This window comes from Paroedura picta, chromosome 3 (genome assembly GCF_049243985.1).
Source record: "Paroedura picta isolate Pp20150507F chromosome 3, Ppicta_v3.0, whole genome shotgun sequence".
NCBI classification, from domain to species: domain Eukaryota; kingdom Metazoa; phylum Chordata; class Lepidosauria; order Squamata; family Gekkonidae; genus Paroedura; species Paroedura picta.
Window position 1 is genome coordinate 56,411,678 of NC_135371.1, and position 16,348 is coordinate 56,428,025.

Genomic DNA, 16,348 nt, shown 5'->3' on the forward strand with positions numbered 1-16,348 from the left:
TCAACAAGGAAATTTAACCAAGACAGTTTCCACACTAGCGATATCATTTAGCTTTGCATTTTAAAAGGTCACTTTTTTGTCTGTTTCCACACTAAAATGTGCTTCTTCAGGCACAAACCTGAATTCTCCCCTCACTTGCCCCACAGCAAAGGATCCCCAGAAAACCCAATTTCATCTTCCCCTTGTTACCCCCACCTCAGTCTTCCTTGAACCCACAGATTGCAAGCAACTCAAGGCTGTGCTCTGTCCTCTTGTACTCCGGAAGGCACCATGTACATTGAGGATGTAACAACAGCACAATAATTTTCTACTGTGCTAAACTGGAGATGGTAGCTGTCAGGTCAACAAAGATAGGGCTTCTGTCTGTACGATGTCTGCTTACTGCACTCTCCACTTTGCTTATCATTTGAAAAATATCTGTTATATAATAGTGACTAACTTGAATTTAATAAGCATTCTTTTTCAACTCTGTAACGATTCCATTACAATTTAGTTGTGCACTCACCATGTCTTTCTTAAAATATTAACTGCTTGTTTTACTGTACTCACTTCATATTGTTTAGGCTTTGTACGTTTTGCTCTACATGGAAACATGACCCAAATCTTCTAGACTATGGTTTTGCAAGGGGAGCCTTAAAATGACTGAAGCACACACTGACAAGTGTGTATGTTTTAAAACTCTGAGCACTCACCGAAATCACAGCAGGAAGATACTCATCACAGCGAGATCCCCGGTCTGGAGGTTCTAGTAGCCGATCAATGCCATAAGCGATACCCACATTAAATTCCATATAACTGTGTATAATCCTTGTCTTGTCTACCTCAATGTGTCCCTACAAAGCAATGAAGAAGAGAGAGAGAGAGCAGTAGATGGGGTTCAGATATGAAATTTAATTCTGCTACTTATTGCCTCATGGCCATTATTGTCCAGGACAGTAAAAGCATCAGTCAGCCAAAATCCTCTTAAGCAGAAGAACACAAGTAAAGTGATGCACAATATCTTACAACAAACACTGTTGTGATATATGGAATGAAAAATGCATACATTCCAGCTGGATTCAGAAAAGGTAGAGACTCTAGAGATCAGACTGCAAATATATGTTGCTTAGTGGAGCATGTATAAGAATTTTAGAAGAAAATCAGTTTGCATTTCATATATCACAGCAAAGTGCTTGAATTTGTGAATCATGAAAACTTATGGTTGGCTTCAAAATAAACGACTGTGCCACAACATCTGATGCACAAGTTACATTCTGGATAAATGACTATCCTTATCCATTGTTCCTCTTAATATTTGTGAAACAGACCTGGGGGTGGAGAGCATCCTGGCTGTCTGAGATGGAATACGGCCAATCAGGGTGCGGCCAGATTGACCCTCCCCTCTCCAGCTCCCACCCTCCTTCCCCGGATGTTAGCCATTTATTCTCAGATGCCTGAAAGAGACTCACAGACACACAGAGAGCCCTGTTTACCTGCTATGGCTCCTACTGCGAGGGAGAGAGAAACAGACAAAAAAAACTGCAAACAACCCTTGCTTCCCTGCTATGAAGGAGCCCTGATTACTTCCTATGGCTCCTACTTACTTCCTATGGCTCCTACTGAGAGAGAGAGAGAGAGAGAGAGAGAGAGAGAGAGAGAGAGAGAGATCTGTGTCTGCTGGTGTTCCCTGGGTCCTGGCGCCCATTGCATTCCTGGTTGTAATGGGCTTTCTTGCTAGTATTAGAATAAAATGTGGAGAAACAGTAGGACCAGTTTATCCATGTAGCACGTGCTATGGGCCTTGCACTTCCATGGATCAGGACCATAGCCTCTCTCCTCCCCCCTCCCTTTCCCTCTTTAAGGACACTCAGTGTGACACTCTTTCCATTGTGTGTGTGTGTGGGGGGGCCTCCTCCACCAGTCTGGCTGCTCTCCCCACAGTTATAGCCTGCTAGGGCCCCACAAATCCTTAAACGGGTTCTGATGCTACAGGCCCTACAAATTTTTAAACCACTCCTGGAAACAAAATGGTTTCCGATTAGCAAAGGTGTTAGGAAAGGATGTATTTTATCTCCCTGTCTCTTCAATATAAGGAAAGCCAGATTATATTTAGAAGGTGTAGTGAAAATTGCTGGAGAGAACATTATTAATTTGAGATGTGCAGATGATACGACATTACTGGCTGAAAATAGAGGATCCAAAATTACTACTGATGGTTAAAGCAGGATTACAGCTGAACATCAAGAAGACAAAGGCAATGACAGACTGACGGTGAAGAAGCTGAGACTGTTAAAGATTTTCCATTCTTGGATTCCAGTCAACTAAAAGAGGGACTGCAGCCAAGAAATCAGAAGGAGATGGAGACTGGGAGGGAACTAGAAGGAACTAGAAAGAGATTCTTAAGTGTAAGAAAGTTTCTGTGGTGACTAATATCAAGATCATTCATACCACAGTGTTCCACATTAGTATGTATGGATGTGAATGTTGGACAACAAAGAAAGCTGACAAGAAGAAAGGTAATTCACTTGAAATGTGGTGTTGGAGAAGAGTTTTCTGTATACGATGGACCACCAAAAAGGCCAGCAAGTGGGTTCTAGATCAATCAAGTCTGCATTCTCCCTAGAGGCTAAAATGACTAAACTGAGGCTATCATACTGTGGTCAACTGAGAAGATACGAGTCACTGGAAAAGATCATAATGCTAGGAAAAGTTGAAGGCAGCAGGAAAAGAGGAAGATCCAGCATGAGATGGATTGACTAAATAAAGGAGACCCTCAGTTTGCAGGGCTGTTTACGATAAATCATTAATTCCCCATTAATATCGTAATGCTGTTTACAATAAATCATTAATTCCCCATTAAGTCCCCATAAGTTGAAAACAACATGATGTTTTGGTGATCATTAATTCTTAGGGTCCCCATAGGATGAAAGTGACTTGATGGACCTTAACACAGAGAAGTCTTTCATGTTGCCTTAAAAATTCACTTGTACTACCTGATGTTAGCATGTGTTTTCATTGGATCCAGACAACTTGTAAACATCCCATGGCTGTCTCATTTCTTCTACAGTTTCCCCCCCTGTGCCTAATAAAACTGGTTTCTCCCATACTTCCCCCCTACCCAAATGAAATGTATTCACAACAAAGCTTCTGCTCATAATCTGAACTAAATTTTTCACATTGGTGACTACTAGCACAATCCGCTCACCAAAACCCACCTAGAAAGGCATCCCAATGCCTAAATGTTTCCATGATGTAAGGTAATTGCATTGAAACAAACAGGCATTCTCATGCACACAGATGCACATGTCTGGACAGATCTCCTCTCTGTGCCTTTCTCTCCAGCCTGAGAACACCATGGTGATGTCCCCCTCTTGCTTTACATGAGGGTAGGCATACAAAGCCAATGGTGCTACTCTCATGTAAATTCTACCACTCTTGACCTTTCACACTTTATTTATTTATTATTACATTTATATGCCATCACTCCCGTACAATAAAGCCTGCAATTAAACAATCTCAATAATATAATCCTGTAACCTCCCCAGACCCTAATCCCCCCTTCTCCCCAGTTGTGAAAACCCTTCCTCTTTTTGTTACATTCTTTTAAATGTTTTAGTTTAAAAATACCCGAGGCCAATGGACTGAGAAATAAATTATCTTTCATGCTTCAGAGATGCTGTTTGACAGCCTGCTCCGCTTTACACAAGATTGCTGAGATGCTCAAATGCTTCAGCACTTGTGCAAAAAAAAACCCTGCACTCTGGAACAGAGGGAACCCCTGAGGGGAACTGATCCCACCAATAGCGCAATCATCAGAAGCAGCATTACAAAAACACAAAAAACAACTGCAGTCTGAAAACTTCTCTCCATACACAGAGGAACTATTACAGTCTAAATTCCAGAACTAGCAACTGTCTCCTACTTGAATTCTCTTGTCCAACATGCCAGACTTCTCTTTCATCCACAGCTCTCCCTCTCCTGACATTCAGCTCATGGCCCTCCCCTCCTTTCTCCTGTCCTTTCAAAACATTCCTCCTTTAGCAGGCATTTGATTAACCTGTTATCAATATTGGGTTTTGTGACCTGCCTTGTATTATATTGGATTTGACTCTGCCTTGGACTTTTAAAATATTGATTGTTTTTTTATGAACTACTTTCATTTCCGGGTGAGGTGCATATGAGACGTGACAGGACCCTTGCAGCCACCGCAGTTTAAAAGTCATTTTGAAATGCCACAAGGGCTCGACCCTGATTGAGCCTGCAGCACAGTGCTATAGCTTTGGGCCTGTAGTGTATCACGCTTGTTTGTCTTTTCAAGTGCAGAAACAACTGTGAAGTGCCCCCTGAAGCTACTTCAACATTTGAGATGGTGAGGGGGGAACAAGAGTACCATGGCTCTCATAGCATTTTTCAGTGACTTTAAAGTGTTGGTGGTGTACTCATGGTGGCTGTGAGGATATCATCACATCTAGTCTGGCTCGGTGAGATGTACTCATATTAAACCATTGGCTTCTCCTTGCTTCAATTATTGGTTCATTTGGTACCTGTTTTTCAATCTTCTTAACCATAACATTTCTAGCCTTCCAGTCTTGCAGGGCCAAAATATTCAATACATATGACTTGAGTCGGGACATAGGCATGAAACCTGACTTGATGTCACATCAGGGTAACTCATCAGGGTAACTCATCTAGAAAGTGTGGCTTCAAAGGCTTAAGGGGGGCTTCCTTCTTGCATCATTCTCACCAGTGGAAACAGCCCCAGGGGGGCAGGTAAGGTGCAAATATTCCCCCACAGGCCATTTCCACTGGCAAAAACAGCATAGGAGGCCCTCCTCTCCCTCTGCAGCTTTTACAGCTACACGGAGCAACAGACTTCCTAGATGTGACACTGATTCTACATACGGTATCAAGTCCAGCAACATCAAGTGACAACAGTTTCAAGGAGAAGATTGCTTATTCTTTGTGTGACAACGGGTTGGGTTGGGCACTCATATCTGGACTCACTTCACATATATAATGTATTTTGGCCCACAGGCAAAATTATGTTTTGCAGTTGTCCTGTCCCTTTAGTAAAGGGCCTTAATGGAATGTTATTTACCAGGTGATGTTATTTACCTTCCTTGAATGAAATGCTTCAGCTTCCCATTTCCACTCTCTATTACAGGTACAGAATATTTTTCTGCAAGCCTATTAGCAATCCTAGCTAAAATAGGACAATAACTAAACAGCTTTGAACACAAGAGCCAAGAGGTTACAAGGAAAAATTACAAGGAAAAATTGAAAAGCAAAAATAATGTAATATATTGTGTAGGCCAACCAAGGCGATACAAAATAGCGAGTAAGTATTTATGTTATCCATAGCTGGTTTAAAAAGGAGTCAGGGGAAATTCAAGTTATAACCTTATAGGCTTTTGACTGTGTCCTGTTTAGAAAGTATATCAATTTGGAGTTTAAAGGCTCATACTTACAGGACTCTTTCTGCTGCAGCTAAATGAGATGGTAGATCCATGCATAGTTATCAAAAACAATCCAGGCTGTGTCATAATGGAAGGAAAAATCTAGAAAAATGCAAAAGTAAGGGACACTTAGGGCCATTCCGCACCTGGAAAATATACTGAAATACTTACCTTATGCAAATGCCACATTTTTGATGTTTTACACGACTCCATCAACATCCAGTACCCCAGCAGAAAACCGTTAGCTAAATCCTCCATTTTAAAAATGGTAGCCAGCTGGGGAATTGCATAAAGTGGATCCCCCAAACTATGTAGCGCTAGCCAGAGGAGAGCAACGAGCAAGCCAACTGCCAAGGAAATGTGTGGAGCCAAAGTAGCGTTACCTCCGCCTCCAGTGCCTGCCCTCGCATCTACCTCCCTTCTCCCGGAAACTTTTCTTTTTTGAAACAGACTGCCTGGAGCAACGAATAAGCGTTAAATCATCTAGGCAAAGCCAAAAAAAAATTCCACCAGTTAACACACAAAGCATGCCTCTCTAAAGTCTCCCCCCCCCAAAAAAAAATCGGGAACCAGATTTTTTTAAAGCTTCAATGCTCATGCATAGATGTCTCAATGGAAAAGTTTTACTTAAAAAAAGCTGGCATTGCAGTCCCTTTAAAAAATGGAAAAGGTGATTGGCTGCCTGGCTTGACTTACAGGTGGAGGAGAGTCACGCGTAAAGCACGTTGCTCTCTTCCGCCTTTTCAGGCAGGAGAGCAGAGTGCTAAGAAGCACAAGAAGGCAGCAAAGGAAAGTGGGAGAGCCAGAAGGTTAGGAATCGTTATGTTTACAATTATGCCATTGCACTGGCATAACACTATTTTTTTCAATGTGCAGAATTGCCCTATAACTACAAATTTACATTTATATCTTACCTTTCAAGAAATGGCCATATAAGAAGAAAAGCCAAAGCTGCTCTAGCTTATTTTCCCACTAACTCAGTCCCTGGTTTGGCTAATAAATGGTTAAAAAAACTGGTGGAAAGTTTTCCTCATAACAGTTTTTTGTCCAAATAGTTTGCAATCAGTTTAAGTCTATCAACCCAGGAGAGACTTTATATTTAATTATCTAAAATCACATATTCATGTTAACAGCACTGTTGAGTAACATTTTCTTTAATCGGTTGCCTAACCAAGCATAGGTGCTTGAGGGAGTAATCCTAAAGAGACCTCTCAGAAGTAAGTCCTATTTTATTCAATGAATACTCCCAGAACAGTCTTCTTAAGATGGCAGCCTAGGTGCTCCATTCAGTCAAATAAAACTTGCAATCAGACATGAGATAAAGATTTTTCTTTTTTGCAAGTTCAGTTTGTGTCAACAGCACTGTGCTCATCCACCCCCAACATCATTAGAAGCAGTTTGGGGTCTCTATTGGGACAGGAAGGTGGGATAAAAATCAAGCAAACCTTTCAATAGTGAGACATGCATTGTCTAGGATGAACCACTGCAAGAGCACTTTAGAAAAGAAGCTTATAGTTTTTTCCAGTGTTCAATTTACCCGCAAGTTTCTGATCATGAGTTCTTTGAGATAAACAGCCAGTTTGCTTCGGTGTTCTTTATGATACAGCCACTTCTGCCCATCCTCAGGAAGAGAGTTAAAGGCTGCATCAGTAGGCCAGAACATGGTGAAGGGCTGGTTAATATTTTCATTAATTAAAGGAAGAAGTCCGGTGTCCTGCACAGAAACAGAACAGAGTGAATGTCATATGCCATAATAATACATGTGCCATTAATTCGCCTGTGCATAACAAGCATCTCTAACAAACAAAAGCCCTTCAGGGAACTTACACATACTATCTGTCCCTCCAGATCTGTCTTTTTTTACAAAAATTAGAAAGGTCAATCTAATGCAAGAAATCAGACTTCACAAAGTCTTTAAAAAGAAGCTTTTGATGGGAGAGGGGAGAATTCCTGATTGACAATTTCATAATTGCCCCTTTTTGTTGAGTGTATTTTCACCGTAGATGCATTGTGTCAACTACTGCTATGATTTTCTCAGGAACTGAACTTTGTTTTATTGTCTGTGGTAAGTGGGCTGTAGAAATGTGGTAACAAATAAACCTCTGATGGTACAAATATTCACGTGAGATGATGTGCTAAGTAAATTCTATTGATACTGCAAACATCTCATGACACTTTATAGAGTTACTCTGTTTGGAGGTGGAAACAAGAGTGTGTTGTTCAATGCCACACAAAGAAACAGGAGTGTGTAGCAGCATTCATAAACATCAGTTCCATGCCTAATACATTGATCATGATAATAGCTCCTGTTTATACTGATATTGCATATTAATGACAAACTATTGATGGACTGAAATTGGCAGTGACTTGCCTGTGGTGTTTTTGTTGTTGTTGTCCATAAATGTTGCTTGTACAGAGTCAGTTCAATGCCAAGTGGACACTCAGGGAGACAAAAGGGCCATGGGTGCAGCATGGCCTCCCCCCAGACCTGTGCCATGGCTGTCTGGAGACAGTGAAGGCAGCACAGAAGGAGACACTCCCATCACACACACTCCTGCCACTTCTGGGCTCCGAGCCACTTGACAGAGCATCTCTGCATCCTGCCTTGGAACATGCACAGGCAGCGCTGGAGGAGGCATATGTGACACCACAGATGCTGCGGAGCTCCAAATCCGGGAGGCCAGTGGGTGGGGTGCCACAGGAGTAGGGCACTTGAGACAGACAAGATGGTGAGTTGACATTAGGTTTGCAGCAGGTGGAGGGGGGGAGGGAGAAGGCTCACTGACTTGCCAACAAGTTCTGCCTACCTCAGGCTATCAATATTTTGGCTTCAATCTCACCAATGCTCACTCAGGACAGATTTCCTAAGTGTCTTTGTGTATCACTCTGTATGAGGGTATCATTTTTCTGAGCACCTTGTGGTGGTGGTGGTGGACAGTGCTGTCAAACTGCAGCTGACTTCTGGCCACTCTGATTGCTTATGCACTAGAGGTTTCATGCCGGGCTGCTGGCTGGAGTTTTAGACATGGCAGGTTGACCCACATGGGGGAGCATTTGGCCCAGTGTGCCTCATCCACCCCCGATTTGTGCTCCTGCATCAGAGCTGGGGCAGTGAAGTTCCATGTGTAAACCGTCTCTGTGGGGTTTTCAAGGCAAAAGATGTTCAGTGGTAGTTTGCCACTGCCCCCCTCTGCCCGCCTCTGCGTAGCCCCCCTGGACTTCATTGGTGGCCTGCCGCTAGGGATGCCAGCTCTGAGGTGGGGAATTCCTGAAGATTTTGGAGAGGTGAGACATGGGGAGAGGACGGATCTCACTAGGGTTATAATGCCGTAGAGTCCAGTCTCCAAAGCAGCTATTTTCTCCAAGGGAACTGATCTTGGTCATCTGGTGATCCGTTGTAATAGTAGGAGATCCCAGGTGCCACCTGGAGGCTGGCAGCTCTCTCTGGCATCCAAATACTACCCAGGGCTGATCTGAGGAGATCAGTGCTGGCAACTTCTGCTTGCAAGTAAGGCAACCAAAGCTCCTGCTGGGGCCATAGAGTGCTGTGGTGGCTAAGGAGCCTGCAAGGAGACTGTGCCTCAGAAAAGAAGGGCCACAGACAGAGGCATTACATTGTCTCCTACCATTGGCTGACCAGGACATGGACAGGGCACATGACACTCCCCCCCCCCCCGAAACATTACTGATATCTCCAGTTGCTCCATTTGAGAAAAAGCAAGCAGAGGGGAGGGAGAACTAGTTTACTCTTTAGCCAGGATTATCAATTTCCAGAGATCAATGTTCCTGCAGGAAAAGGCAGCTTTAGAAGAGGAGACACTGCAGCTTTACACCCCTAGAGAGCTAATGTTGTGTAGTGGTTAACAGTGGTGGACTCTAGTCTGGAGAACCAGATTTGATTCCCTCCACATGCAGTCAGCTGAGTGACCCTGGGCTAGTCACAGTGCAGTCACAAGCTGTTCTTGTAGAGCAATTCTGCCTAAGCCCCACCTACCTCACAGGGTGTTTGTTGTGGGGAGAGAATAAGAAAGAGATTGTAACCCACTTTGAGACTCCTTCAGGTAGTGAAAAGCAGGAAATAATAGTGCTCTTTTTCTTCCCTCCCTTCCCCTTTTGCCACCCTTCTAAGGCACCACTCCCAAATCTCCAGGAATTCTCCGAGCCATAATTGGCAACCATATTGACCAGTTTTAATGCATTCTTATCTATGGGGTGAGCTAGCAATTCCCAAAGACTCTTGGGAGGGCAACGCCAGTTATGAAGTGTCCACAAAGCTAGTAAGCCACTGACCGTATCCCAGTTTTCCAGAAAGTTTTACATAAAACATGTTCTGCTAGTAACAAATGTCTTGGACTACAACCTGGAGGTATTTTGCATGGAGCAAAATAAAACAGTTTAAAAAACAACCAGGATGTGTATGTTAATCTGCATTTGTAGAATCCAGAACTGAATTCTCAGGGCCTTTTCGCACGGGGATCTTTGTTGCAAATTGTTTGCGGAATGAAAAATCGCCATTTAAAATAGTGGAATTCGTCGTTATGCATACCTGCCTTTGTAGTGGAATCAGTTGCGTTTTTTAGCGTTTCCCACAGGCTTCCGGTCTCGGCAGAAATCACTAGAAAGGAAGCGCTATTGCCGAGCTCATCCCGCCCCTGGCCGTCAAGCAGCCAATGGGCAGCCGTTAGCATGCTCCCAAACAGCCCCTTTCCCTTTAAGAAAGGTTTTTAAAAAAAAAAAAAAACAGACCCATAGCAACGAATCTAGGTAGATTCGTTGCAACGGAGAGAACCCTCCCAGCTACCTAATGTGAGCTGTCGTTTGATTGTATGATCGTTGGCACGCTGCCTCGAGTGATAAAAAAAAATCCCCCCTCCCTCTCACGGGCCCAATTTTCGGCTGAATTAATGTGTAAAAAATAAAGGGACTTTATTTCAGCAAACGGGCTTTTCTGTGGTTTGTGCTTAGTGACTAAAGGGGAAGGACTGAAGCCAGGGAAGCCTCTAAACAGAAAGAGGCTCGCTGGTGCGTTTATCCCCGCTCGCTCGGAGAAAAAAAATGGCGATCGCTTCGCCGGAAGTTTGGAGGAGAGAGCCAGGGGGAGGGACTTTGAAGAACCCGCAACAATGGTAACGCACAGGTCTTTAGCGCTAGTGTTGCAGATTGGTTGCAGGAGTGTATCGCTATCCGGAGGGTGAATCCACTTTTCTGGATTCCCCTGAAAGCGCTACAACGAAGCGCTTTTTGCGGGTCGGTTTCAGGATTGTTGCAGATTGTCTACGACGTCGTGGGTTATGGCAAATTAGTAGCGTTTCCAATTAGCAGCCATTGTGCTATTTTGAAGCCGTGTGAAATGGCTCTCAATCCCCCTCAAACGCCAACTTGGAAGTCTTTAATATTTTGAACTGCATTTGATAGAAACTGCATCTTATGTACTGTAACTAAGAAGTGAGGTTTCGTTATAAGCATTGCTGCTCAAGAAATCATTAATTTTACCACTAAAAGTTTGCTGAAGATTTTGTATCCATAAGCCTCTGCAACTTCTGTGATGGATTTCTGGAAAATATAAAACGGTGACATCACAAAGTAAATTTCTGTTTCACTAAGCAGATGTCAAAAAGTGGTGCACAAGCATGCAGTTTCCCCATGCAAGAAGTCTTGGTTACATCCACTACAACTGCAAGCTCATAAGAAAGTTTCACACCAGTATGGAGACAGATGGGGCCGGCAGTAAATAGTAGGGTGTGAGTCGTGAGTCGTGGCTTTGACAGTTTTATTTCTGATATGTCTTTGTGAACTACAAATGGGTTCGAGGGGTTTGATTGGCTGGTTTGGCAGAGAGTTATCACGTGGCTGTGTTTGGATGCTGTGACACAGTTTACTAATGTAACAGGATTCACTTTTGCTTATATATTCCTACTGTTATAATAGTCAGTTCTTAGTCTGACGAAGAGTGCATGCACTCGAAAGCTCATGCCTCGAATAAATCTTTGTTGGTCTTAAAGGTGCTACTGGACTCTGATTTTATTGTGCTACTTCAGACCAACACGGCTACTCATTTGAATTTATTACACTACGTCAGTGGTTCTCAACCTTCTCAGCCCCAACTTCGACGGCATGTGCTTGGTGCACGGGCATGCGCGTGCAGGCGCGCAACAACCAAGGAGGCATGAAGGCGGTGAATGCCATGGCTCTGCTAATTTATCATGATCTGAAGAAAGCACCCCAGGGCAGTTTTCATGGGAACATTGTGTAATACGTAGAACGTGATACATTAATAACAGTGACAACAATATATCAATAACAATTCTAACAGTGAATATAAGTTTAACAGGTTACCATAGTTAACTTGTTGAACATTTTCAATAGAACAACTTTAACAGAACCCCTAGGGAGGTCAGAAACATTCAGGATATGGAGGGTATGACTTGAGGGGGACTGCCGATGTTTATAGGTCGGATTAACTTCAGTCGAATTTTTGATGGAGGAGCTCCCTTTTGCAGGCCCTGCGGAATTCTGGGCATTCGGTCAGGGCCCTGATCTCTTCCGGGAGCTCATTCCACCAGGTGGAATTGGGATTGGGTTAGCCTGGGCTACCAGTGTCAATATCAGTGTATTTTTGTACTGAAATAGTTCTGTGTGTGTGTGTGTGTGTGTTTACTAATGACTCTATTAAAATATTCATTATTTTAGTCATACCTTTGATAGACTGGATGAAATATCAGGATTCTTCAGGTCATTTGGGATTAAAATCTTATCAATGAAATGTATATTCGCATTTGGTCCAATAAAGTCCCCGTCAAGTATTTTCGCCTCCTCATTCAAATATACACTGTTCTGGGAAAGAAAGGACATAAAAAACATTCCTGATGAAAGACATCTTCCAAAAAGTACAATTTTGTCTTATAAAATGGGCATATATGTGCAAAATACTTCGGTGGTTCCTCTGGATTAAAAGTAGTGGAACCTGAGTGCACATTCTAAAAAAAAAACTTGAAGAAATCACAGGTGTAAAACAATGCACTATAAATGTGTCTTGGCGAGTATTTTTGACAGTGTACAGACAATTTTTATCATAAAGAATCAAGACACTGTCTAGACCTCTTTGTTTGCAACAGCACAGACATCTTCCCAGCAGGTTATACCTGGAGATTATACCAAGTCATATCTCATATCACTTCATCTATGCATAGGCAATAACTTTTCAGAGACTTGAAGACAATATTGTAGATTTGTATACAAAATAACAACAAAAAAACCACAATTTTTTCCTACGTCCACCACAGTGTCTGCAAACAAGGCTTTATAAGAGTTTCTTTTGCATTTAGAAACCCTTGTTGTTCCCCAACACCCATGAGGACTTTGGAACATGTAGATGGAGCTGAAGAGCAGCATAAGGGATGAATCTGGGGCTTTCAGGAGGGGGAAATGGGCAAAAATGCTCTCCTCTATTTGTGGGAAATTTTTGATTCCAGGTGTTCAAGGTGCAAACAAGTTTTTCCCTGTGGCAAATGTTCTCATTTCTTCTTCACTACATTGGTACAATTATCAAGATACTGAAGTTGGGTTGGGGCTGGTGCCATGACTCCCCTTGTTCTTCAGCATCAGTATTTTGGGGTATCATTCAGGTTTTCTTGGGAAAACCAGGTTTTCTTGGGAAAACCAACAAAAATCCCAAGAAATACGAGATATATTTGGAAATCAGCTGCAGAACTGAAAACAGATTGCATACCCACATCTTTGCTGTTTGTAAGGCTACTACTGCAGATCCTTAAAAACTTAAAGGGACTGCTGAAGACGACCCAAGAATCATCTGTGCCAGGAGGAGCAGACTGTTCTCAGTGACTCGGCTTGGAACTGGCTTTTTGTACAGCCCGATTTAAACCAGGCTGCAGTTGAAGCCAGCCCTAGAAGCAGCTCTGCCGCAGGGAACAATCTGCTAGCCATGGCACGGAAGATCATGAGGCCAGCTTCTCCTGAAGCACTGTTATGCATGATGGAACCCCTCCTCACTGGCACACAGTGCCCAATGATCCATGGCATCCTCTACCAGTCTAGACTTATGCCAAAGCCAGACTCCAGGTCCTCTAGTCAGCCAGGATTCAGGTCTTCTGAGCAGTCCGGCCTCTTCTGAGCAGTCCGGTTTTAAAGTATCTCCTGAAAGATCCCCAGCTGAACTGCCTTTCAATTGTTTTTAGCGGTTTTACCTCCACTTTTTTCTCTCAGTGCTTTTCAGTTCAAATTCAGGATTTATGAAAATCCCAGATTTGGGATCACCCACTGGGATCTGGATTTTTTGGAAATACTGAGGGGGGGGGAAAATCGCACATCCCTAGTAGAAATTTGAATCTTTTTATTTATTCATTCATTGAATTTCTAGGCCACCTGTCCCCACAAGCTGGCAAATCTAGAGTGTGAGTGGAATAAGGAAGGTGCAGAATGGGATACTTATGCAAAACGTGCACTGAGTAACAGGAAAATAGAAACTACTAACAGTAGCACATACCTCTTTCATGGAAACTCGTATTTTGTGTCCAGATAGAGTTGTGATTGAATCAAGCAATTCCAAATCCTTTAACAGTAAGCGCTGGCAGATGACTGTGTGATAGAGAACAAAATCTTTGATCCTGGTGTCTTTCCATTCTGAAAGCTACAGAAAAGATGATTGCACAAATCAGAGGACAGTTTGGCATCTTGTCAGGAGCATGAGATAACACTACTCAAAATTAAATTTCATTCATTAAAATGTAGTCCTCATTCAAGGAATGGATCAGCCACCCACTATGTTTCAGTTTCATCTACCTGTACACACTCCATCCTCAGGCCATCAACATCCACAGATATTTGCAGTATGCTACCAACTTCCTGAAGAAAGCTCTTGACCTCACCTATAATTACTTCTGATTTGGTGACACGTGTACGGTTATGTAAATATATTAACAGTTGACCTAGAACACTGTTTCTTCAGCTCCTACCCACTATAATCTTCCCTGTATTTTTATCAATGATGTTTTTCATGTCCGGATCCATGGGAAGAAAACCCTCAGGAGGTCCAACAACTTTCACCCCCACCATCAACCGAAATCTGGACCAATTCACAAAACTGTATGACGACATGCTGGACATGTAAATACCATTTAAGAGGTATCAATAAACTTTCAGCCACCACTCTAAGTATATCATACAACACAAAGTCTGCAATCCAAGTACTATACTATGATTATTTTGTTCCAATGCCTTCCATGGAGATTTAAGCCTAAAGGATTTAAATGGCACACTCTTGGGATTATAGTACCCATCCAATGAACTGAAGAAAAAAACTAGTCTAGTAGCCAGGAATTGCTTACTATGATAGCCCCCCCCCCACCAAAAAAGATAGTAATGGAATATCATGGGTTATCACATAGAGATCCCCGTTCAAACTTGTCCAAAACACCACCAGTGTTCTACAGCCAATCCTAGCAGTTATTTATATATAAAAGCAACATTAGGTGAGTTTGTTTTTGTGAGCACTATTTGAAGATCTATTCTTGTTGGTCATCCCATAACTCTCCCCCCCCCCCCCATTTTTGATACACAGAATTCAAAGAAACAGTCCCACTCAGAGAACACAATTGTACTGAATGACTGGTAGAGTTATTGATTAACAGAATCTCAAGGTATTGCTTACTGTGGCATTATTCCTGTTGAAATTGACAAGCGGCACGAAAAAAGTGTAAGGTCCACCTTTTGAGAGGTTGATAATGTTATAAGCCTAGATGAGGGAGACACACCCAGAGATTAAAACAAACTCAACATAGTAAGATGTAAGATTTTAAATTAAAATACTATCCCTTTTATAGTGGTATTTTTATACCTACCTTTGCATACTGAAAGAACTGGGATACAGCTTTTCTTGCAGCAAACTCCTCCTAAAATAAGAACTCAAAACAAAATAATGGTGAGTCTCTGCTTAAAATCCCTTAGGACTCTGATCTCAGGGAAGAAATAACATTCAGATGCCATCATCTTAGTTTTCTTGATGTTGAGTTTCAAGCCAGCTTTTGCACTCTCCTCCTTCACCCGCATCAATAGGCTCTTTAGTTCCTCTTCACTTTCTGCCATTAGAGTGGTATCATCTGCATATCTGAGGTTGTTGATATTTCTCCCTGCAATCTTGATCCCAATTTGTGACTCAACTAACCCCACCTTTCTCATGATGTGCTCCACATACAAGTTAAATAGGCAAGGCGACAGTATACAGTATCCTTTCTCAATTTTGAACCAATCAGTGATTCCATGCCTGATTCTCACTGTTGCTTCTTGACCTGCATATAGGTTTCTCAAGAGACAGATAAGATGCTTTGGTATTCCCATCTCTTTAAGAACTTCCCACAATTTGTTGTGCTCCACACAATCAAAGGCTTTAGCATAGTCAATGAAGCAGAAGTAGATGTTTTTCTGGAACTCCCTAGCTTTCTCCATGATCCAGCGTACGTTGGCAGTTTGATCTCTATTTCCTCTGCCTCTTCGAAATCCTGCCTGTACTTCTGGAAGTTCTCGGTCCACATATTGCTGGACCCTAGCTTGTAAAAATTTGAGCATAACTTTGCTAGCATGAGAAATGAGTGCAATAGTGTGGTAGTTTGAACATTCTTTGGCATTGCCCTTCTTTGGGATTGGAATGTAAACTGACCTTTTCCACTCCTGTGGTCATTGTTGAGTTTTCCAAATTTGCTGGCATATTGAGTGTAGCACTTTTACTGCATCGTCTTTTAAGATTTTGAATAGTTCAACTGGAATGCTGTCACTACCACTAGCTTTATTATTGCTCCGACTTCTTAAGGCCCATTTGACTTCACATTCAAGGATGTCTGGCTCCAGGTCAGTGACTACACCCTTGTGGTTATCAGGGATGTTAAGCTCACTCTTGTATA

General features: G+C 42.5%; 1 protein-coding gene across 2 annotated transcripts in view; it reads right to left on the reverse strand.

Moving 5' to 3' along the window:
* The window catches only part of STAB1 (stabilin 1), a 121,113-nt gene that overhangs the window by 24,797 nt on the left and 79,968 nt on the right, over positions 1-16,348 (reverse strand). For both annotated transcript variants that reach the window (XR_013229068.1, XM_077325813.1), the window contains exons 46-53: positions 15,293-15,343; positions 15,103-15,186; positions 13,939-14,082; positions 12,132-12,269; positions 10,929-10,988; positions 6,973-7,149; positions 5,448-5,537; positions 693-833 (exon numbers count right to left, since the gene is read on the reverse strand). Coding sequence is in view for 1 of the 2 variants with exons in the window: in XM_077325813.1 (XP_077181928.1) it covers positions 693-833; positions 5,448-5,537; positions 6,973-7,149; positions 10,929-10,988; positions 12,132-12,269; positions 13,939-14,082; positions 15,103-15,186; positions 15,293-15,343 (885 nt within the window). In the remaining variant the exon portion in view is untranslated. The remainder of the gene's footprint in view (positions 1-692; positions 834-5,447; positions 5,538-6,972; positions 7,150-10,928; positions 10,989-12,131; positions 12,270-13,938; positions 14,083-15,102; positions 15,187-15,292; positions 15,344-16,348) is intronic.